This window comes from Xenopus tropicalis, chromosome 9 (assembly GCF_000004195.4).
Source record: "Xenopus tropicalis strain Nigerian chromosome 9, UCB_Xtro_10.0, whole genome shotgun sequence".
Taxonomy (NCBI): Eukaryota; Metazoa; Chordata; class Amphibia; order Anura; family Pipidae; genus Xenopus; species Xenopus tropicalis.
Genome location: NC_030685.2, coordinates 70539749 through 70563488, shown reverse-complemented (window position 1 = coordinate 70563488; position 23740 = coordinate 70539749). Strand labels below are relative to the sequence as shown.

General features: G+C 37.0%; 1 protein-coding gene across 5 annotated transcripts in view; it reads right to left on the bottom strand.

Annotated features, from left to right (window-relative positions):
- Window positions 1-6806: 6806 nt before the first annotated feature.
- The window catches only part of scn3a (sodium channel, voltage gated, type III alpha subunit), a 105434-nt gene continuing 88500 nt past the window's right edge, over window positions 6807-23740 (bottom strand). For all 5 annotated transcript variants that reach the window (XM_031892884.1, XM_012971260.3, XM_031892885.1 and 2 more), the window contains exons 22-27: window positions 19586-19867; window positions 18827-18880; window positions 15962-16099; window positions 15035-15139; window positions 12364-12634; window positions 6807-10352 (exon numbers count right to left, since the gene is read on the bottom strand). In XM_031892884.1, coding sequence (XP_031748744.1) covers window positions 9157-10352; window positions 12364-12634; window positions 15035-15139; window positions 15962-16099; window positions 18827-18880; window positions 19586-19867 — 2046 coding nt within the window. In that variant the 3' untranslated portion in view covers window positions 6807-9156. The remainder of the gene's footprint in view (window positions 10353-12363; window positions 12635-15034; window positions 15140-15961; window positions 16100-18826; window positions 18881-19585; window positions 19868-23740) is intronic.

Here is a 23740-nt window from a genome sequence, read left to right as displayed (position 1 = left end):
ACAAGCATGACAAAAGTTCCGGGGGTGCCAAATAAGAGCTATGATTGGTTATTAGGTAGCCCCTATGTGGACTGGCAGCCCTTTGGCAGTTTTTATGCAGCCGAAACTTGTCTTCAAGCCAGGAATGTAAAAATAAGCTTCTGCTTTGAGGCCTCTGGGAGCAACATCCAAGGGGTTGGGGAGCAACATGTTTCCCCCGAGCCACTGGTTGGGGATCAATGCTTTATAATATGCTGGAGAAACATTTTAATGGAGCCAAGAGAAGCACAACTCTTTTTACTTTATATTAGAATAGAGGGTATTGCATGTTTAATTTCTTGCTTTAATTTGGCTCCAAGAGCCTCAAACCTCCAAGAAAGATATAACCTATTTAATGGGAAATCTTTTACCCAGAAAGCTCCTTAAGGATACCAAACCATAACCATACATCTGCCCCACTGTGCCCCCTAGTTCCTTGTAGAAGTTGACAACAAACTGAGTTACAACAATTCACCAGTTAGGATTCAATTGACCAAAAATGTCATAATACATGCAAAATAATTGACCAATGAGAATGCTAATTCCCAACACTGTGTCAGACATCTTGCTGTTATCTTACATATAGAGATAATTATGTCATTTTCCCTTCATTATATGACACTGGCATCAGACATGGGGATAAAGGACAGACTTGTTCAGTTATAGGAAACTGTGCTTAAAGTTACTAACTAGTAATGGGCGAAATATTTCGGCAGGCATGGATTTGCGGCGAATTTCCGTGTTTCGCCATTGGCGGATTGTTTTGCGAAAAGGATGAAAAAATTGTCGTGGTCGTCAAAAAAGAATAGTCGCGGGCGTCAAAATAATAGCCGCAGGCGACGAAACAATAGCCGCAGGCGACAAAATATTAGCCGCGCAACAAAACAATAGCCGCGGGCGACGAAACAATAGCCGCGCGACAAAATAATAGCCGCGGGCGACAAATTTTTTTTGTCGCACAACATTTTTGCCATTTTGCGAATTTTTCGCCGTTTCGATCTTTTTAAAGATTCGCGAATTTTTCGGCAAAGCGAAACGGAACAGATTCGCTCATCACTACTACTAACTCCAGTTTCTGGAGCAAAGAACATGGAGGTAGTTTTACACAGTTCAGCCTGGATTCTCAATGGAGGATTATTTGGCATAGAATGCCTTTAAGTATGGCAATACCATTTTCCTATTTAAACTAACAATTTCTACATATTTGCCTGTTTATATTCATAGTTTTTGCCTGAGGTGTGTGGGTCAGCAGCTTTGGAGATGCCCAACTCCCTGCTGATAGCTCTGCCTGAGCCCAATACTTAGAATATATATAGTGATTAGAGGAGCACTCCAGGGCAGTATATACTACTAAGTAATACTTTACTATGTGTTTCAATAAAGTATCACTTAGAAGTATATAAAGCCCCGGAGTGCTCCTCTGTTCACTATTTATGTCCTGGTTTCTTTGTTTTTTGTAAAAATAGGACAGTAACTTGTACTTGATGTTAACTAAGCTGGTGTAAATCTGTTTACATTTTTTTCTGGAAAAAAAAAACAAACATTTATCCTGAAAACCCCAGGTCCAAAGCATTTCAGATTAATAATCTTTAAAGTGATACTGACACGAAAAAATTACTTTTCAAATTATGAATCTACATAAAAAGTTCCCTATAAGTCATGTTGATCTTTTTCACTGTTAGGGCTGCTTTTGTAAGTAATTGTTACTGGAAGTCCCTAAACCTGACTCTTTTGCCTGTCAGTTACAGCTTCTAATGCTAACGGCCTCCTGCTGCACAAATATGGCCGCCCCCTCATAGGGGAACATGGGGGATCAGATAAGGCATGGAAAAGCTTTAGGAAATACTTTTTTGGCAAATTTATAAAGCTCATGCAAAGACAATGTTATGATAGATGTACAAAAGGTTTAATTTCTGGTGTCAGTATCATTTTAATGACATTATAGATAAGTTCCAAAGGCGAAGTTAGGTTCTAGGACCCATTGTGAAACTTTTTCACATGGATTGCAGGACTCTTGGGTTCAAGGGAACCCTGTACTTAACATTACATGTAAAATTTCATTGACATTTTCATTTTTCATGGGTTATTTTTTATGTATATGTGTAACACTTCATAATCTTGAAAACTAAGGCTCGGATTTTAAAATAGTCCGGTGGTCATAAAAGAAGTGGAAATTGTTTTTCTTTTTGCAGCTTTAGCAGCCTCTGATTGAATTGTTGAGATGGAAACATTCCCCAAATCAAATCAGGTTGACTTGAACGGTTGGAAAAATGACAAAATATAGAAAAAAGAACCAACACTTCATAAGTATACAAAGTGAAAGCCTTATTATATTTCACCTGCTTGTGCCCATTCCTCATCTTGCATATTGAAGTAACTCATTCTCATCAGTTTACCTTTCTCCCTGAATATAAGATTTAATTACAATCCACATGGTTAAAAATGTTGTACTTGGACAAACATGATAATGCCTGATTTTCATTTTTTATATTTTTATTTGTACATGGCTAAAAAAATCAATAAAACTTACTGTATAAGTTACAAAAAAAATGGTGGACAGTAGAATTTCCACCCTATTAGTGGATATAAGCAATATCTAACCATGTGTGGGTACAAAATGAGTCTACATTTCAATCAGAATGTTCTTTAAAATGAATCATGCAATTTGTACCGTCATTGTCTGATTCGTTATATGTATGCGGCAAATTGGTCAAATGGGACTCATCACTGCCCCCTGGGATCAAACCATTCAGCCAACTAACAAAACTCTGAACCTGAACTTTTTTAACTTTGATTCTTCCTTGGCTTTGGGTTGAATTGGGCAGAACCAAGTCAACATATAGTATTTTATTGTATAGCTATTACAGGTATAGGACCCATAATCCAGAATGCTCGGGACTAAGGGTATTCCGGATTAGAGATCTTTCCATAATTTGGATCTCCATACCTTAAGTCTACTAAAAAATTAATAAAACATTAATTAAACCCAACAGGATTGTTTTGTATCCAATAAGGATTATTGATATCTAAGTTGGGATCAATTACAAGGTACTGTTTTATTACTACAGAGAAAAAGGAAATCAGTTATTAAAATGGAGTCTATGGGAGAAAGGCTTTCCGTAATTCAGAGCTTTCTGGATAATGGGTTTCCGGATAAGGGATCCCATACCTGTATTGCTTTGATTGTGGGTAGATGTGGCATCCCACTTTTCTCCTGTTTTTCACAAGGAGTTCCAGTCCTTTCATGTTACACAGTCCCATATCAGTTGTTGCATCTCCATATTGATTGGAGTGTGAAGATAATGCATGCATTACACAGGCCACACAAGCCTGGTCAATCTTGAACCTTATTAAGTTGTATGTCACATGCTAGAGGCCAGCCCGTGGTAGATGCTATTTTGTATAAGGATTTAATAAACCACAATATAAATGTCTAAACTTGTTAACCATAAACCCCTAAAGATTGGATGGTAAATATGTAGAGGGCTAGAAACCCCATGACAAATGAATTTTCCATATACCACTTTTATCCCGCATTGATCTTGGGTTTATGACAAGCTTTTAAACTTTTGAAAGGGGCTTTGGTATCTTTCTTTTTATTTTTTTTTTATTGATACTTATTGATGTAAGCTCTAATGAGCAGGGCCTTCTTTGCCTTCTGTTTTAGTCAGTGTTAATATGGAATCTCTGTTTAATGTGTATGTCCAATTGTACAGTGCTGAAGAATACATTCAGATAATTAGACCCTTTGCCATTCCTCTTGGTTTAATGGATAACATACTAGATTTTGTTCTTTAGAGGAATAAACTCTAATATTATTAGATTCCACACATAAGGGCAAAAGTATATTGGATAGGCTGAAGAACAAAGAGGTAAATGTCCTTCAAGGACCTGGATAGGCTGAAGAACAACAAGGTAAACGTTCTTCAAGGACCTAATCTTGATCCAAGTGGGAATTTTTAAGCACTATTTGAAAATTGAAGTGCATAAGCATCGTCCAACTTGCCTGATCAACCTGGAACATCCAATCCAATATACTTTTGCCCTTACTGTATTTGTGGGATCACTGAAAACCTTTAGTCAAAAGATGACTCTACAAAATATTAGTGCGTGTTCATTGTGTGTTCATCGAATAGTTATGTATTTCAGTTTTTCCCAATTTTTTTTTAACAGGAATATGTCCAATAAAATAATTAGGGATGCACCGAATCCCGGATTCGGTTTGGGATTCGGGACGAATCCAAGCTTTTTTTGAAGGATTCGGTTTCTGCTGAATCCACGGTCCCGGCTGAACCAAATCCTAATTATCCAGGATAATTATCCCTTTTATCCATTCGGAAAAGGGTTAAATGGTCGGAGGGAAAAATTTTGCCACGTGCGCAGCGATTTTTAACCCCTTCCAATCAGGATTCGGCGGAATCCGTCGGGGTGGGTTCGGCGGTTCGACCGAACCCAAAAAAGTGAGTTATTCATTTTGCAAAGTTCTGTGTATATTTTTGTGAGTGTATGCATTTGTATGTTATTCGGAAACCCGTAATCTGGAAAGCTATAAAACGCCATTTTCCTTAGCCAACAATTTTCATTTTTTTAAGTGATTTCCTTTTTCTCTAATGATTGGATAGTGCCTTTTACTTGATGGTAACTAACCTGCATAATTCCACAGTGGTGGCGGAACAACCCTGTATATTTTGTTTTTGGTGTTTAAATCTTTTATAGTAGCTAAGTTATGGTCATCCTAATTAGGGAGAGAGACATTATCTAGAAAATGCCAGGTACCCAGAATTGCAGATAATAGATCCTACACTTGCATATAAATTGCAAAAGAGTTAGTGACCCAATGTTGTTTGGTAGACTTGGGTGTGATTTAATTTCTCCTAAGACTCCAACCCCAGCAACAAATAACCCTTAAACTTTATAAACTATGAAGTTTATAAAGTTTAAGGGTTATTTGTTGCCCTCACAATATTTAATATTCCCGTACAATAGTAATTAGGGCATTACAGTAGGAATATGAGGAGTCCATGACACCAAAGGCTGGCTATACAATGAAAGATCTGCTCATTTGTTGAGGTTGCCAAATGAGCAGATCTTTCCTCAATATGGCCGCCTTGAGGTGGGTGATATTGGATTGATCCAATTGTTTGGTCCTTGAGCCAAACAATCAAATCACCAAATTACGTTGACGGGATGTAGGCTGTCGGAGCAAGCACCACATCAACAAGCCTATGCACTCCTCACCCGATAGAATTGTTGTTGTTTCAGCCAGATATAGGTTGGGTAGGCCCACGTGAGGTCCCTATATACAAGTGATAAACTGCCAACTCAGTCTGTCACTAGCTTTTATTTGCCCATGTATGGCCACCTTAATTTATTAACTCCCTATACCATACAATGATATGCATAGGAAGAGTATAGATAGTGATTAATACTTAGTCATAGGAAATCTGTGCTGATTTGAAGGGAAAGTAGATCAACACAGCACAGAAGCCCAACTTTTGATTTGATATTACAGGTATGGGACCTGTTATCCAGAATGCTTGGGACCTGGGGTTTTCCGGATAAGGGATTTTTTCGTAATTTCCATATCTTAAGTCTGCGAAAAATTATTTAAATATTGAATAAACCCAATAGGGCTGTTCTGCCCCCAATAAGGGGTAATTATATCTTAGTTGGGATCAAGTACAGGTACTGTTTTATTATTACAGAGAAAGGGGAATCATTTAACCATTAAATAAACCCAATAGGGCTGTTCTGCCTCCAATAAGGATTAATCATATCTTAGTTGGGATCAAGTATTGGTAATGTTTTATTATTACAGAGAAAGGGGAATCATTTAACCATTAAATAAACCCAATAGGGCTGTTCTGCCCCCAATAAGGGGTAATTATATCTTAGTTGGGATCAAGTACAGGTACTGTTTTATTATTACAGAGAAAAGGGAATCATTTAACCATTAAATAAACCCAATAGGACTGTTCTGCCCCCAATAAGGGGTAATTATATCTTAGTTGGGATCAAGTACAGGTACTGTTTTATTATTACAGAGAAAAGGAATCATTTAAATACGAAATAAACCCAATGGGACTGTTCTGCCCCCAATAAGGGGTAATTATATCTTAGTTGGGATCAAGTACAGGTACTGTTTTATTATTACAGAGAAAAAGGAATCATTTAACCATTAAATAAACCCAATGGGACTGTTCTGCCCCCAATAAGGGGTAATTATATCTTAGTTGGGATCAAGTACAGGTACTGTTTTATTATTACAGAGAAAAGGGAATCATTTAACCATTAAATAAACCCAATAGGACTGTTCTGCCCCCAATAAGGGGTAATTATATCTTAGTTGGGATCAAGTACAGGTACTGTTTTATTATTACAGAGAAAAAGGAAATCATTTTTAAAAATTTGAATTATTTGCTTACAATGGAGTTTATGGGAGACAGGCTTTCCTTAATTCGGAACTTTCTGGATAACGGGTACTTTTAACCCTTTAGTTGACATGTAGAATGCAGAATCTACATGTCCACATTCTATTCAAATAAATAGAAAAGACGTTGCTAGGCGCATAAATGTTGACTTCTACTTGTCTATATTTATATGGATCATCCACTGGATACTCTTAATAGGATGTGAAAAACCCTGGGTTAGATCCCATTCATGAAATAAATTCTCAACACTAATATTTTTAAGAGCAGAATTTGGAAAAAACAGAAACACACAACTGTGTACCCGTTATTGATAAAGGTTATGGTGTTAGAAGGAAATCACAGACCAAAGCACACAAATACCATACAAAATGTAATCTTTATTCTTTTGGCTTGTTTGTAATGTTGTTAGCTGTAATTTTAGGTAATAGCATTTCCCTGCATGCAGTTCACAGTACACTACAAGTCATTTAAGTCTTGGAAAGCAAAGGAGTCTACAATTAACTTTTTGCATGTGTCCGAAACAGAACTTTAAGCTAACATGGTGTGATCAGCAAACTCATGTCCTTTTTTTTTAATCTTTTTTGGAAAAATGAAGATATGTGGATCCCACATATTTGGTAAAACATTCCAGTGCAGCATGAACCAACAAGAATAGAACAAATATGATAATCAGACTCTAGGAAAGATAATGGAATTTAAAAAATTAACCTTTTTAGCACCTCCGTATCTGAAACAGGTTTGCTTTCGGAGTGTTCCAGGTACGTCCAGCATTAAAAAGTTTCAACACCTGATGCAGGCTGTGCTCACAACCTCTGTATATTTGTACCCAGTGATCCTTTACATGATCCCGCTATGGTGAATGAGTGATCTGTGGTCCCAGTTTCACAAGTAGAATCCCACATTCAGTGTGTGCGCAAAAAACAAAGTAATAAAATAGCAAATGTACAACTCTTTTCTTTGTCTTTTATTTGGTAAAAGATCTCCAATTGATTAGTGCTAAGCATGGATAGTAACAAAAGTGACCACAACATTAACCCCTACAGTTAGTTTTTTTTTCGTCTCTCCTCTTATGTACAAAATGCTGAAAAATAAAGCTAAATGAATATTTACAGTATTTATAGTTTCATCATCTTATAAACTCTTTATGCTTTAAAGCAGTTTGCAATATTTCCCAATTTGTGATTTTTTTTGGAAACTGAACTTAAAGAAGATGGTTGAAAAACTATTAAAAAAAAACAGTAATGGGAACTCAAGGAGAAAAAAACAGAAATATAGAATCAGCTGCAAACTATTGCTTAACCCCCTTAAGGGCCAAAGAGATATAACCTGGCAACCCCTTAGCTTTGACAGTGGCAAAAGGATGAGTTTCTAGCCCCCGGCAGCAAAGAGATTAATGACAACGAAAACAGGTTTTTGTTGAACCGTTGAACAGCTTGTCTTACGTTACCATTTGGTATATGGCTTTCCATGTCAGACTGCTGGACAGTGGAAAAAAGAAACATCATAAAGCAGCCCAAGCAATATAAACATGCAATTGTGATCTCGTCCAAACTATTTATATTGGTACAGAATATTTTCTATTATTCTCCAAAAGCTTGCAAACTACACATATTGTGGTACATATTTGATGCAATAAATATTGTGCCCAAGTCATTATTTCTTTGCTCAAACATCCACCACAGGTTAAAAGAACTATTTACATACCATAACATAGGGCATTTCCATTGGCATGTACATTGTCAACCTCACTGACAGCTGAAGGTGGCCAAACAATAATGCAGGACAAGGCCTAAAGAAAGTTTTCATCTGGTCAATCTTGTGACGGTGAAATGTAAGTTTGTGCCATGGGGCACTCGATAAGTGTTTGCACAAGCTGAGGTTTGCATAAAGGATGGATCCAACTGCCCTCTGACCCGGGACTCAATGGGGCATTACAGGCGTGTATTAACTTCTCTTTATGTGACTCAGCATGAACAGATAAGCACCTCCACATTAAGTGTCACATAATGATCTGACTTTTTTTTTTTTTGTAGCGCTATGTTTTTTTCATGCATGACCTATGAGTCCAGCATGCGTTCATGCAATCTGTTTTATTCATATGTTATAGAGAAAGATATAGCAGAACACCTGGTTCTCATACCTTTTGAAGTGGTAAGTAACAGCCCCAATCCCAACATAAAACCCAATTACAAAAATAGTCACATATAATAGTAGAGAACCTATGAATTCAAAAAAACGATGAATCCATAAACATAGAGTTTGTAAACATATGGCAAATATGGCAGTTGAAATGCAAACAGTGGATACAAGTACTTTACTAAAGTGTTCAACACACAAAAAAATTATAGGGTTGTATCCCACAAAATGGTCCCCATTCTGCACAGTCTGAGTAGCCATTTGGACTATCTTCTTCAGCAGTGTCAGCTGGGCGATAATCCTTTTACTTCCTAAGTGACCAGCAAAGCATTGACAAGAAATGCATTGCAAGCCACCGTATAGTGATGAAGTGGTTCAAACAGTAACCTCCCGTCAAGTTTGTTGGTTTCAATTGTAGTCATTGACTGACAGGGGGTCACTGTCTTATTGTAGGCACTGACCAAAAGTACATAATTTTTAAGAACTGTCAGTTTGGCATAAATCTCTGGAAGTAGTCCTGATGACATCAATAAACAATGTTCACAGGCTGTAAACAGTTTGCCACTGAAAATTATTTTTTATGCTCCCTGACATCTTTGCCCCTGTCTTCCTTCTCTATTTTGTCTTTTTCGTGTTTTTCTTTATCTGGTTTTGTAACACTGTCATAGGACGGAGGAGACGTTGTCGAAGGGGTAATGTCTGCTTTCTCTGTTGTAGAGTTTCCATTTAGTCGATCGCTAAGCATATCTTTCCTAGTAAGTAGACTCCCTCCATCTTTGCCCTTTTCCTGGTTGTACATAAAGGAGGCATGTTTTATGCCTTTCCTTAAAGCGTAGCATCTGTAGCAGCGCTGGATAACTATGGCAGCTAACTCCTCTTGTTTCCTACGTAGAGTAGACGTGATTGGTTCGTAGGAGGCCTTTGAAGGATTGGATGCCATGAAACGTTCTTCCATTGGCTGTCTTAAGTTATCCATTTCATCGCCTTCACCTAGCACACGCTTTGTAAAGGCAAACAGGACATCAAGGCAGTGAATTCTGTCCCCACTTACCATAGGCAGATCCATTGCGATTAACTGCGCATTGTTTGGTTTCGGCATTCGGAGAGGCGGATCCAGCGCATCAGCAAAATCAGTCAGTTTAACGTATTGTATAAACTGTGTTGCATTTGAATCAAATTTTTCCCAGACCTCATAGAACATCTCAAAATCATCTTCTCCTAGAGGTTCGGCACTTTCCTCCGTAGCAACACTGAAGTTTTCCAAGATGACAGCAATATACATGTTGACTACAACCAAGAATGATATAATGATATAACTAACAAAAAAGAAGATGCCAACAGAGGGATTGCCACAGTCTCCTTTTACACTGCTTCCTGAATGTTCTGCCTTTGGATCGCAATCTGGTGCCCCGCTATTAAGAATTGGCGCTAACAGACCATCCCATCCTGCAGATGTTGTAATTTGGAATAAACAGATCATGCTGTTACCAAAGGTCTCAAAGTTAAACATGTCATCAATCCCAGCCTCTTTCTTAACATAGGCAAAGTTGGACATGCCGAAAATGGCGTAGATGAACATCACCAAAAAGAGCAGTAAACCAATATTGAACAACGCAGGAAGTGACATCATCAGGGCAAACAGCAGAGTACGAATGCCTTTAGCTCCCTTGATGAGACGCAGGATACGACCAATCCTAGCTAATCGGATGACCCTGAACAGGGTGGGTGACACAAAATATTTTTCGATAAGGTCTGCCAGAAACATACCTATGGAAAACACAACAGCAGACACATAGTAAATATGTGAAATCTAAAATGTACACCAAAATAAATTACAAATAATTAAATAACAATATTTAAATCCAATAAAACACATTATTTTCATTATATAAATATGCTACAATAATTTAAAATATATAATAGGTTTGCCATGTTTAAACATGGTAGGTGGACTATTTCAATATTTATGAATATTTTGTAACCCTATGGCAACAAATGAGATGGGGGGAGGGGGTCATCACTAAAACTGAGCAGACTAAAAACATCATCGTTTTTTCCCAAGGTTTTATCACCAAGTCTCATACAGATGAAAAATAGGTCAGAATGTCAGTTGCAAGTGCCTGTTCTGGTAAGTCCCAACATTTTTCCTCCCACATATTCTGGGCTACAAATAGCTACAGCCTTTCACACTTTTCTTCAAAATGTGGGACATGCTAATGCACTGGGGAAGCCGAGAAAAAGCGAAGAAAGTAAAGCATTTTCCATAACATAAGATACATTCCAGGAGCAGTCTGAGCTCTTTGCGCGCCAGAAATGAAGTCTTCCAAAGAATTTAAACAGAGCGCTGTAAATGCTGCGGGAAAATTTCTGGCATTTAGATGTGGCAGATAGTGATGAGCGAATTTTTTCGCTAGGCATGGATTCGCAGCGAATTTTCACATTTCGCCAATGGCAAATTCTTTTACGAATCATCTGTAAAAATTTGCAGCAAAAAAATTCATTGTGGTTAAAAAAATTTTGTTGGGCGTGGCCCCATCAAATCGGGCGCAGTCGCGTAAAAAAGGGTGTGGGCATGGTCATGGCAAAAAATGGCATGGTCGCATCAAATAATGTTGCAGTCACGCCAAATTATGTGCGGTCACGTCAAATTGGGTGATGTCGCGTCAAATTGGGCGCCCCCCCCAAAAAAATGTGGGCGACCAAAAAAGACACGGGCAACAAAAAAGACGCGGGCGACAAAAAAATTAACAAATGCGTTTCGCAATTTTTTCGCCATTTCGGGAATTTTATGGTGAAACGGGACAGATTCGCTCATCACTAGTGGCAGAGATTTGCAGAAAAATGATGTACAATGGAGCCACATCTTGAAAATATGGCTAAGAGTTATGGATTGCCCAGATGCTGTATAGTGATGAGCAAATCTGTCCCATTTCGCTTCTCTCAAAAAATCACGAAACTGCTGAAAATTTCACAAAATGGCAAAAAATTCATGAAATGTTTCAATAGGTGACAATTTTTTTTTTACCCGTGACAATTTTTTCTTACGTGCAACAATTTTTCCTTATGTGTGCAACTTTTTTCTCACTCCAAATGCATTAAAGTCAATGGGCATTATTTCTCACTTGGCATACATTTTTTCTTATGCCCGCAACTTTTTTCCTCACTCCAAATACATTAAAGTCAATGGGCAACTTGGTCTTGGCAAATATTTTGGCACAAATTTCGCCACAAATTCATGCCTGGCAAAAAAATCCGCTCATTACTAATGCTGTGCAATACTCTAACTAGGCTACAATTGTGCATTAGGGCTGTGACAGACGAGGAGATTAGTTGCCGCGCAACAAATCTCCCTTGTTGCGCGTGACTAATCTCCCCGAAATGCCATCCCACCCAAAATCGCAAAATCGCAGGTGGGATTCTATATGCGACGGCACGATTTGCCGAAATCGCCGAAGTTGCCTTGAGAGGAAACTTCTACGATTTTGCCGCCACGTATGACATCCCACCGGCGATTTACATTTAGCCAGTGGGATGGCATTTCGGAGAGATTAGTCACCCGCGACAAGGGAGATTTGACGCGCCACGACTAATCTCCCCGTCTGTCACAGCCCTTACAGCAATTCTATGAATGTCTTGTAGATGATGACCTAATCTTGTTGATGAGTATAGCAGAAATATTTAAGCAAAACAGAACAGAACAAGATTTCTTGCAATGTTTTATGTCTTAGGATAAGCTTATGCAACAAGAAGAGCCTCATTTATATTAAAGCATACCTACCTACTATAGAGAGAATTACAACCACAAAATCAAATATGTTCCAGCCAATTGTGAAGTAATAATGACGTAGGGATATCAGCTTGAGCACACACTCCCCAGTAAAAAGAACAATGAAAACTGCATTTATCCAGTACAAGTTGTTCTCCGTTTCGATGCTCTGATCATCTGTTTCAATCATCATGGTTACCATATTTAAACAGATCAGAATCATGATGGCTATATCAAACGGTTGTTTCGACACAAAATCAAAGACGGCACCTTGAAATTTATTCTGCAGTAAACAAGAAAAAAAGTATTTTTGTTATACAAATTAAATATATATATATATGTTCAAAAACTGCTTGTAAATCCAAGGATGTAAAATTGAGGTGCATTTTTGGTAGTATTACTGATCATTTAAGCAACTTATGTACTAAATAGTTTTACATTAGTTTAATATCTTAACACAACATTTGCTCCATCTTCACCCCACTTCCTTGGCCTCTGCCAGTGGCTTCCCAGTGAACATTATCACCTAGGTGCTGTAGGCTGCCCTTTTTGATCCTTGAAATGATGGTATCAAAACTGCTACAAGACTCACATTGAGAGACACCAAATATAAATATAATATTTATATATATATACAGGTATAGGACCTGTTATCCAGAATGCTCGGGACCAAGGGTATTCCGAATAAGGGGTCTTTCCATAATTTGGATCTCCATACCTTAAGGGGCTGATTTACTTACCCACGAACGGGTCGAATGGAGTCCGATTGCGTTTTTTTCGTAATGATCGGTACTTTGCGATTTTTTCGTATGTTTTGCGATTTTTTCGGATTCTTTACGAATTTTTCGGATCCAATACGATTTTTGCGTAAAAACGCGAGTTTTCCTATCCATTACGAAAGTTGCGTAAAAAGTTGCGCATTTTGCGTAGCGTTAAAACTTACGCGAAAAATGCGCAACTTTTCGCGTAAGTTTTAACGCTACGCAAAATGCGCAACTTTTTACGCAACTTTCGTAATGGATACGAAAAACTCGCGTTTTTACGCAAAAATCGTATTGGTAACGAAAAATTCGTACAGAATCCGAAAAAATCGCAAAACATACGAAAAAGTCGCAAAATGTTCGTTTTCAAGTCGGAACTTTTCCAATTCGGGTCGGATTCGTGGGTTAGTAAATCAGCCCCTAAGTCTACTAAGAAATCAATAAAACATTAATTAAACCCAATAGGATTATTTTACATCCAGTAAAGATTAATTATGTCTTAGTTGGGATCAAATACAAAGCACTGTTTTATTTTTACAGCGAAAAAGGAAATCAATTTTAAAAATCTGAATTATTTGATTAAAATGGGGTCTATGGGAGACAGGCTTTCCGTAATTCGGAGCTTTCTGGATATCGGGTTTCCGGATAAGGGATCCCATACCTGTATATATATATAAGAATGACCATAATACATTAGTCTTTTACCAGTAAATTACCCCTATGTAGATAATCAAAATAATATTTCGCTTTAGGCTACTAGATATGATTTCAATTAAATAATGCAGTCCATGATTCATGATACCGTGATTCAAAGTATAACACAATAAAAAAAACACTTAGGAGGCAAATGTAAGTAATATTCTGTGGGGCAATGCAAGATTTTGTTATACCAGGGTTTCCATTGAAATATATTTGCAAAAAAGGTTTTTATTTGAATTACAGGTATGGGGTCCCTTATCCGGAAAACCATTATCCAGAACGCTCCAAATTACGGAAAGCCTGTCTCCCATAGACTCCATTTTAATCAAATAATTCCGAATTTTAAAACTGATTTCCTTTTTCTCTGTAGTAATAAAACAGTATCTGTACTTCATCCCAACTAAGATATAATTAATCCTTATTGGGGGCAGAACAGTCCTATTGGGTTTATTTAATGGTTAAATGATTCCCTTTTCTCTGTAATAATAAAACAGTACCTGTACTTGATCCCAACTAATATATAATTACCCCTTATTGGGGCAGAACAGCCCTATTGGGTTTATTTCATGGTTAAATGATTCCCTTTTCTCTGTAATAATAAAACAGTACCTGTACTTCATCCCAACTAAGATATAATTAATCCTTATTGGGGGCAGAACAGTCCTATTGGGTTTATTTAATGGTTAAATGATTCCCTTTTCTCTGTAATAATAAAACAGTACCTGTACTTGATCCCAACTAAGATATAATTACCCCTTATTGGGGGCAGAACAGCCCTATTGGGTTTATTTAATGGTTAAATGATTCCATTTTCTCTGTAATACTAAAACAGTACCTGTACTTGATCCCAACTAAGATATAATTACCACTTATTGGGGGCAGAACAGCCCTATTGGGTTTATTTAATGGTTAAATGATTCCATTTTCTCTGTAATACTAAAACAGTACCTGTACTTGATCCCAACTAAGATATAATTACCCCTTATTGGGGGCAGAACAGCCCTATTGGGTTTAAGTAATATTTTATTGATTTTTTTAGTAAACTTAAGGTATGGAGGTCCAAATTACGGAAAGACTCCTTATCCGGAATACCCTTGGTCCCGAGCATACTGGATAACGGGTCCTATACCTGTATAAGCTTTCTTTTTATTGTTCTGCTCATTTCAAAGTGGACCTATAACATTGCTTATTTCTATCTAAGCAAATATGTCCTGGTAACTTACATCAGGTCTTGGAACAGGCTTTTGTGGTTTCTTGGACCCCAGCTTCTTCATTGCATTGTAATATTTTTTTTGTTCTTCCGTCATAAAGATGTCTTGACCTCCGAATTATAGGAACAAAAATCAAAACTGGTCATAACATAGCACATTTTTTGAACAAGATATTCTATTCATATTGGTTTAATTCATTGAATAAGAAAACAAGTAAGGAGTTATTTATCAGTGGGGCCAGTAATGCTATTCTACCCTTATGAGTGAGATTTAAGGATTCATGTATTAGGAGAAGGAAAGGTAAAAATGTAAATACAGCCATAAGCACTCACAGAAACGCTGCACTATCCTCTATCAAAAGAAACACAGGATTTCTTGTCTCCTTTTTTGTAAACATGTTCTTCTGTGTCGGAAGTGTCTCTAAGAAAAATACTTAATTCCCAGTGCCAGAGTTTAGCTTTCTCCTCTCTCCTGCTCCCCTGCTTCCATAAGAATTCACTCTTCTCCCTTAGGAATGTGTGATCTGAGCTACCAACTGCTAGAGCTGCAGCAGAAAGCTACGAAGACCAAGCTAAAATGGCAGCTGCTATCTTAAACAAATAGAGGGAGCTTCTAGGGCTCTTTACTTAAGTACGGTAAAGCTTTCTGCAGAATAAATAGCATTCTAGTGGCACTAATGTGGCAAATCTATTGGAATCTAATGGTAAGCAAAAGCCCCATTTAAAAGAGCTAGAGCAAATCATGTGCAAATACCAGTTTTTAACTGGTTGTGTATGCAGTTTTATTCTTTTATGGAGGTTTCTACATAATTCTTTAGCCTTTAGCCTCCTCCAATTCCTTGATTTTTAAATTCTGCTCTAATTATTGTTTAAATTGACCAATATGCCATATATCCAAAGTCCCTTTCTTTACTGCTGAAATACAACATTTAATACTTATCTTCTTCTTCTGCTGATTAAAATTATCAATGATGACACCAATGAAAAGGTTGAGTGTGAAAAACGATCCAAAAATGATGAAAATAACGAAGTACAAATACATGTACAGATTGTCTTCATATTTTGGCTGTTCCTCTTGCTGAAAACAATGAAAACATAAAAAGCATTAGATGTTATGGCAAGGTGGTAGTTTTACGTCTCTGTAGACATACACCCGTATGTAATAAAAGGCACTAAGTTTGCCCAGCAGCAGTAACCCATAGCAACCAATACGTTTTCTTTCAAACAGGTGACCAGCAAATGCTACCTGCTGATTGCTATGGGTTACTACTCCTGGGCAAACTTATCTATGTATATATTTATTTATAAAGTGCAACTTATGTACGCAGCGCTGTACAGTAGAATACATTAATACAAACAGAGGGTTATTAAGACAATAATAGATAAATACAAAGTATAACAATAAATACAAATAAATACAAGATACAGTTGCAATAAGTTAAGCGTCAAAGACACAAGAGGATGGAAGTCCCTGCCCCGTAGAGCTTACAATCTAGATGGGAGTGCTTAGTGCTTTTTAATACAAAACCCCAATAGACTTGGATGGATTTGATATGGACAATACCTAATATCTTCTTACTGTGGTGCCTGAAGTGCATAATATGGGAACAATAACAGACAGCATACATCTCTAATTACATTAATTACAATAATACTGTGTTATTAAGTATTAAGTAGATTGGTGCATATGCCTAAATGTGTTAGATGTCTTAATGTGTTGGAATTAAAGTCCATGAAAGGAGCTCCCGTGGTTTTGGATTTTGCAAAAATCTCCTATTGCAATATATAGTAAATAGTTATTGTTATGCCAAAATGGTATCTCAGACCTCTCCAAATATCTATTTGCAGCCCTTGGCTAAGCTGCATCTCTAGACATAGGCTGAAAATAATCTGAATGACTATAGGCTGCTGCATCTGTACTCTATGAAATAAAGTAATATTTATTATTATTATTATTTATATAGCGCCATCAATTTACGCAGCACTTTACAGAATAGAGGGGTACAAAAGACAGAACAGTTAACATGTACATACAGGTCCTTTTCAAAAAATTAGCATATTGTGATAAAGTTCATTATTTTCTGTAATGTACTGATAAACATTAGACTTTCATATATTTTAGATTCATTACACACAACTGAAGTAGTCCAAGCCTTTTCTTGTTTTAATATTGATGATTGTGGCATACAGCTCATGAAAACCCAAAATTCCTATCTCAAAAAATTTGCATATTTCATCCGCCCAATAAAAGAAAAGTGTTTTTAATACAAAAAAAGTCAACCTTCAAATAATTATGTTCAGTTATGCACTCAATACTTGGTCGGGAATCCTTTTGCAGAAATGACTGCTTCAATGTGGCGTGGCATGGAGGCAATCAGCCTGTGGCACTGCTCAGGTGTTATGGAGGCCCAGGATGCTTCAATAGCGGCCTTAAGCTCATCCAGAGTGTTGGGTCTTGTGTCTCTCAACTTTCTCTTCACAATATCCCACAGATTCTCTATGGGGTTCAGGTCAGGAGAGTTGGCAGGCCAATTGAGCACAGTAATACCATGGTCAGTAAACCATTTACCAGTGGTTTTGGCACTGTGAGCAGGTGCCAGGTCGTGCTGAAAAATGAAATCTTCATCTCCATAAAGCTTTTCAGCAGATGGAAGCATGAAGTGCTCCAAAATCTCCTGATAGCTAGCTGCATTGACCCTGCCCTTGATAAAACACAGTGGACCAACACCAGCAGCTGACATGGCACCCCAGACCATCACTGACTGTGGGTACTTGACACTGGACTTCAGGCATTTTGGCATTTCCCTCTCCCCAGTCTTCCTCCAGACTCTGGCACCTTGATTTCCGAATGACATACTTTGGACCACTGAGCAACAGTCCAGTGCTGCTTCTCTGTAGCCCAGGTCAGGCGCTTCTGCCGCTGTTTCTGGTTCAAAAGTGGCTTGACCTGGGGAATGCAGCACCTGTAGCCCATTTCCTGCACGCGCCTGTACACGGTGGCTCTGGATGTTTCTACTCCAGACTCAGTCCACTGCTTCCGCAGGTCCCCCAAGGTCAGGAATCGGTCCTTCTCCACAATCTTCCTCAGGGCCCAGTCACCTCTTCTCGTTGTGCAGCGTTTTCTGCCACACTTTTTCCTTCCCACAGACTTCCCACTGAGGTGCCTTGATACAGCACTCTGGGAACAGCCTATTTGTTCAGAAATTTCTTTCTGTGTCTTACCCTCTTGCTTGAGGGTGTCAATGATGGCCTTCTGGACAGCAGTCAGGTCGGCAGTCTTACCCATGATTGCGGTTTTGAGTAATGAACCAGGCTGGGAGTTTTTAAAAGCCTCAGGAATCTTTTGCAGGTTTTTAGAGATCATTAGTTGATTCAGATGATTAGGTTAATAGCTCATTTAGAGAACCTTTTCATGATATGCTAATTTTTTGAGATAGGAATTTTGGGTTTTCATGAGCTGTATGCCACAATCATCAATATTAAAACAAGAAAAGGCTTGGACTACTTCAGTTGTGTGTAATGAATCTAAAATATATGAAAGTCTAATGTTTATCAGTACATTACAGAAAATAATGAACTTTATCACAATATGCTAATTTTTTGAAAAGGACCTGTATAAACAATTCACAAAAATTCTTTGTAGTTACATTTGGATGAGGATCGGAGACACTAGGGGGAGGGCCCTGCTCGCAAGAGCTTACATTCTTACTGATTGTAAAGAAATTAATTGTTATTATTGGTGAATAAACTATATCAAAAACCACACAATGCTTTGGCATGGTATATCAAACATGTCTATACAAACCTTTCTTGAGTCAACTGCTGCATACATTATTTCCATCCATCCTTTGAATGTTGCCTGTAAGAGAGGTTTTTGGTAGAGGTAAGATTTTATTATCCGTTTAATTGACGTAACATATTTAATGGCTGTTTCCTGCAGTTTTGCTACAAAAAAGTTAATATACATGGTCTTGCATGTGTAGTCATTTGGTCAGTCAAATACAAGTGTGATTTCTTAAAAACCATATGGCCTAAATGTAGATTTACTGGAATATACCAGAATAACTATATTAGGAACCTATTAGGAATTCATCTAGAACCTTTGATTGATCTGTGCACTGTAAATCTGAGCTACCGTGGGCAACAATACATTCCCAGTTTCCTACCCAATGGCAATTCACAATACATATAATATACAAATATACACATAATAGAGTAGCCTAAAGCTTCCATGTGAGGCTACTTTAAGAATTGCAAGCAATGCATATGCTTTACCATTTCTGTTGGTAGAAAGGAAACGAGGGAAGTCTTATCACCCATGGTACCACAGATTTACTACAGGCAAAGAAATGTCTTGTATTGCCATTGCCCTCAGACTTACAAACTGCTTGAAAGACAGAATAGATTGCCCTAAAATGTTATGCTCCTATTGGAATAAAACATACATCAAAAGTTGTACCTAATGGCTTAATTCATTTTTCTCAAATATTATCAATAATGCCAAGAATTAATATGATATATAATTATATAATATATCATTAATATAAGATCACACTCAACTTACCACTTGAAGCAAAGCAAGATATCCAAATCCCACGTTATCAAAATTCACTTTTACGTTTTTCCATCTGGCCGTTTTATTTTCACTAATTAGGTCCATACATTGGCTCCTATTGTTAACTATTGTGTAGTCAAACACTACGTCATCTGTGTAATTCACACAATAGCCATACTTTCCGGAAAACATGTTTACTCCCATAATGCTAAAAATGAGCCAAAATATTAAACAAACCAGAAGAACGTTCATAATGGATGGAATAGCTCCAACGAGGGCATTCACTACAACCTGTTACAGAGGATTAAGAAGAAAGAAGAAGAGATCAGCACCACTTTCCAGTGGTTTTAGGGAGAACTTGAAACAACAAAAATATGAAAACGACATTGTACAAAATGAAATGAATGGAAATTAAAAAAAAAAAGTCAATGGCCTACTCTAGATTAGTCAAGCAAAGCATGTACTTCATGAAGGAATAGTAAACCAGATAAAAATATTGACAAAAAAATGTTCTAGTGGTATGATGTTATCATCATGCTTAAAAAAATGTACTTTATATGAACATATAATAGGATTAAATAAGAATGGCCTGTTCTAAGCAAGGTGTGAGTATAAATATCCTATAATTCCCATCACTGTCAGGAAGTCTGTGCAAATTGACATGAACTTATTAGTGTCTGTTGTGTTGGTGTTTTGGTCATTGATAGCTATCATTGTGATAAAGTTAGAGATGTCCTCATATGATAGATAATGTTGATATCATTGGTTCATTAAAAACCCCATCACCCATCCCATGCACAGCACATACATAGGAAGAACCTCCATATGCACAGTGCTACATTCTAGATTTAAATGGTTAAAAAATGGGACTGATATTGAGAAATGATGCCTGATTTAATCAGGGCTAACCTCCACCCATTAGATGGATTTCTAAGCTGCCGATGATGATGGGAGTTATAGTATCCACATTAAGACAGATGTATGGTTATATAGTTACACCAGGACTAAAACGATGATCATATTTTTTTATTCAAGAAATCCACCTCTTTGCATAAACAGGCCATGCTTCTTTTAAACATATACAAGCAAATAAAATCTATGAAACATGATTGTAAAGAGAGATTGGTTTGTTATACAGTCATGCAATAACCTGTTTAATAGGTGCCATAACTTCTTAATGCAGGCAATCTCGTAACACCAACCATTCGCAAATGATTTCTTATCATCCAGTATCATAGTGTCCAAAGCCAGGCAGTCAATAACAGTGTATTCACTAAGAGCATCACTGCATTTTATGCATGGAAACATTCTTAGGAAATAAGACTCTTTTGACTTTTAGAAATGTTTCATTAAGCTAGATTTCAAACTTCAGTCTTCTTCCATATTGCTAATTTTTATAGTCGAATTCATGGAGTTTTAGTAGATTTTGTTGTCAAAGACACAACAAAAGACTAAAGAGGTCTTGTGCTCAACATGAAATTAAAAATGAGGTATATTGTTTTGTGAAAGTTTTACGGTCTAAGCATTGCCAGCCATGTATGTATATGGCTGTGGCCTTGATGGGATGGTTTTCATAGTTGGGACCAATCCTTACAAACTCTATGGTCAGTGTATTTACTTTGGCGTTCTAGATCAATGTCATGCTGGAGCACAAAGTGCTCCTTTTACAGAGGACTGGGAAGGGACAACATAGTAATGGCATGACAAATATGATGTGGTAAAGTGTTACCATCTCCAGTGTTAGCAAGTTAAAGACTTGTATTTTATAAGGACAATAAATGAGTTGTGATGTCAAATACTTACTGCGCCATTGCAAGTTCTTGCGATAAGTATTTTATAGAGAGGGAATCAGAATTTCCTGCTTGTTTCCTGCTCATAAAATCATCAGCCTTAAGTTAAATAAAATGTAAGAAAGCTCAAAATTATTGTTCTGGAAAGCTGAACACACTTCATATTAACTGAAGGCAGCCGTTCATAAGTAAAACTGCCCATTGTACATTGGACTAATCCACTTAAGGGGAGATTTATCAACATTCGAGTTTGATTGTTAAATTCGAATGTCTGATATTTATTAAGGGAAAAAAATCCGAAAACTCGAATGTAAAGCTTTGGGCGTCTAAAAGCCTGCCAGATCATGTAGAAGCCAATGGGAATTGTTCTAGGCAAAGTCAAGCTATATTTTTAATTCTAGATTTTTGAGTTTCTCCATTAATAAATAAGCAAGCATTGGCAATGCGAGTTTATTCGAATTGTAAAAACAATCTCAAATTCACTCATTTGAAAATTGATAAATAAGCCCATAAGTTTCTTTGATATCAAACATTAAGATGGAGATACCCATCTGTGTGATGGCAAAAAAGTTAAATCCAGTAAAACCCTTTACCCAATGGGGCTTATGCAAAAATAACTTCTTCAACCTCATTTCCTTTTTGCATGATTCAAATTGTGGACATATTCTCTTTTTAAAGAAGTTAATTTCTGTGATTAAAGGGCAATTTTAGCACTGGAGGGTGGAAATTGCAATGTTTGGAACAGTAAACTCCACAGGGGAGTTTAATACATTCTTAAAGGGGCATACACTTTCTATAGCAGTTTGGCTCTGCCTGCAGTACAGTCCAAAAACCACAGAGGTGATTCTAGCTCTCAACACCCAAAAAGTACTATATCTGCTCTTCAGAAGTTTAATTTTATTGCAGTATTGGCTAGCAAACATTAAACAGTCATTTCACTATGTGATAAAATGAGATTGTTGAGGAGCAATAGTAAGGATGGTTGGAATTATTGGAGAACTTTCTTGTGGTTTTTAATAAGTTTGGGACCCTATTGTGGAGTTTTTGGTGGCCAAAAAGAGTCAGTTTAAGGGAAAGGTTTATGTCCCCTTTATAGTGAAGAAATTACAGAAAAGGGTCGGGAAGGAAGAATTCAATGGATTGCAGATGACACCCACTGATTGAGTTCCTCTGCTGGGAGTCAACCTTGTTCTCATATATTACCTATATGTAAGACTAAAAGGTTTAATAGTTTTAATGAATGATATTGTCTTGTTGTTGACTTCAAAATTAGAGCACCGTATCCTTTGCAAAAGGACGGATATAGCACATAAGTCATTTTTAAATCTTATTGGACTTGAAGTTTGAAATACAACAGTCATTTATAGCAATCAGGTGAACATGCAGATCTGGTAATTCAACTTTAATCCAGATTTTAAAGTTGAGTTGTCATCCTTCTGAAGTCAAGCAGAGTGTAACATGCTAAAGTGTTGTTTCAGTCTAATGCATGCATTGTCTGTGTGTAGACCATTGTTGGGTCTTGTGTTAACAAATAGTCACCAGTTTAATAGCAAAGGAGAACAAAATATAATGATAATAAACTACAATGCTTGATTATTAGAATGCTTTCCATTGTTATCTCACAGAATATGTTTAATAACCCGGTGATATATGTGGGGGCTATGGTGCCTGAATGATTTATACTCTTTATACTCTTCATTTTATTGTAAATGTATGAAGTCTAAATTTGTTAGTTTTTTCAAAATAAAGATGACCTGCTTTGTCCCTAATAATTGCAAGGACAGTAATATTACACCTGTGGTAACATGTTGTAGTAGTACCAGAAATTTCAAGATCTTGAAAAGATTAATAAGTATATGATGAGCTATTTTCAGTCTTGTATGAAATCTAACATTCTTTTTTTTCTCTGCATCTTTTCTCTATACAGTTTTGCTTATGTACAGTATATGTCTGCCAGATTATCATGTTGACTGATAAAGCCAATGTTACATGCTACTGTATATGCTGATCCGAAGAGAATTGGGTCAGAAAGCCAGAAAAAGGAAAAGTTTGGGATAGGAAAAGCTTTGGCTTAGAATAAAACAGCCAACTGGTAGGAGCCATGTTCTTATATGCCAAATGTGTTTTGTCTAACGCTGTCTCAGTACAAGAAAGAATCTTGTTTACCACATATGGCGTATTGGTACACAGACTGGAAGCCACTATCAAGTATTTGTTTCTTATTAGAAACTAGAAAGTTATTCCAAAAATGTTGTAACATTCTTGCGTTTGCAAATATATAAGTAACATATAGGCCAACAATATTGACCGGTACTATCAAGCTGGTGAAAAATGTTGATAGGATGTCCTTGTCCTTTTATTCTGATTATGTCTC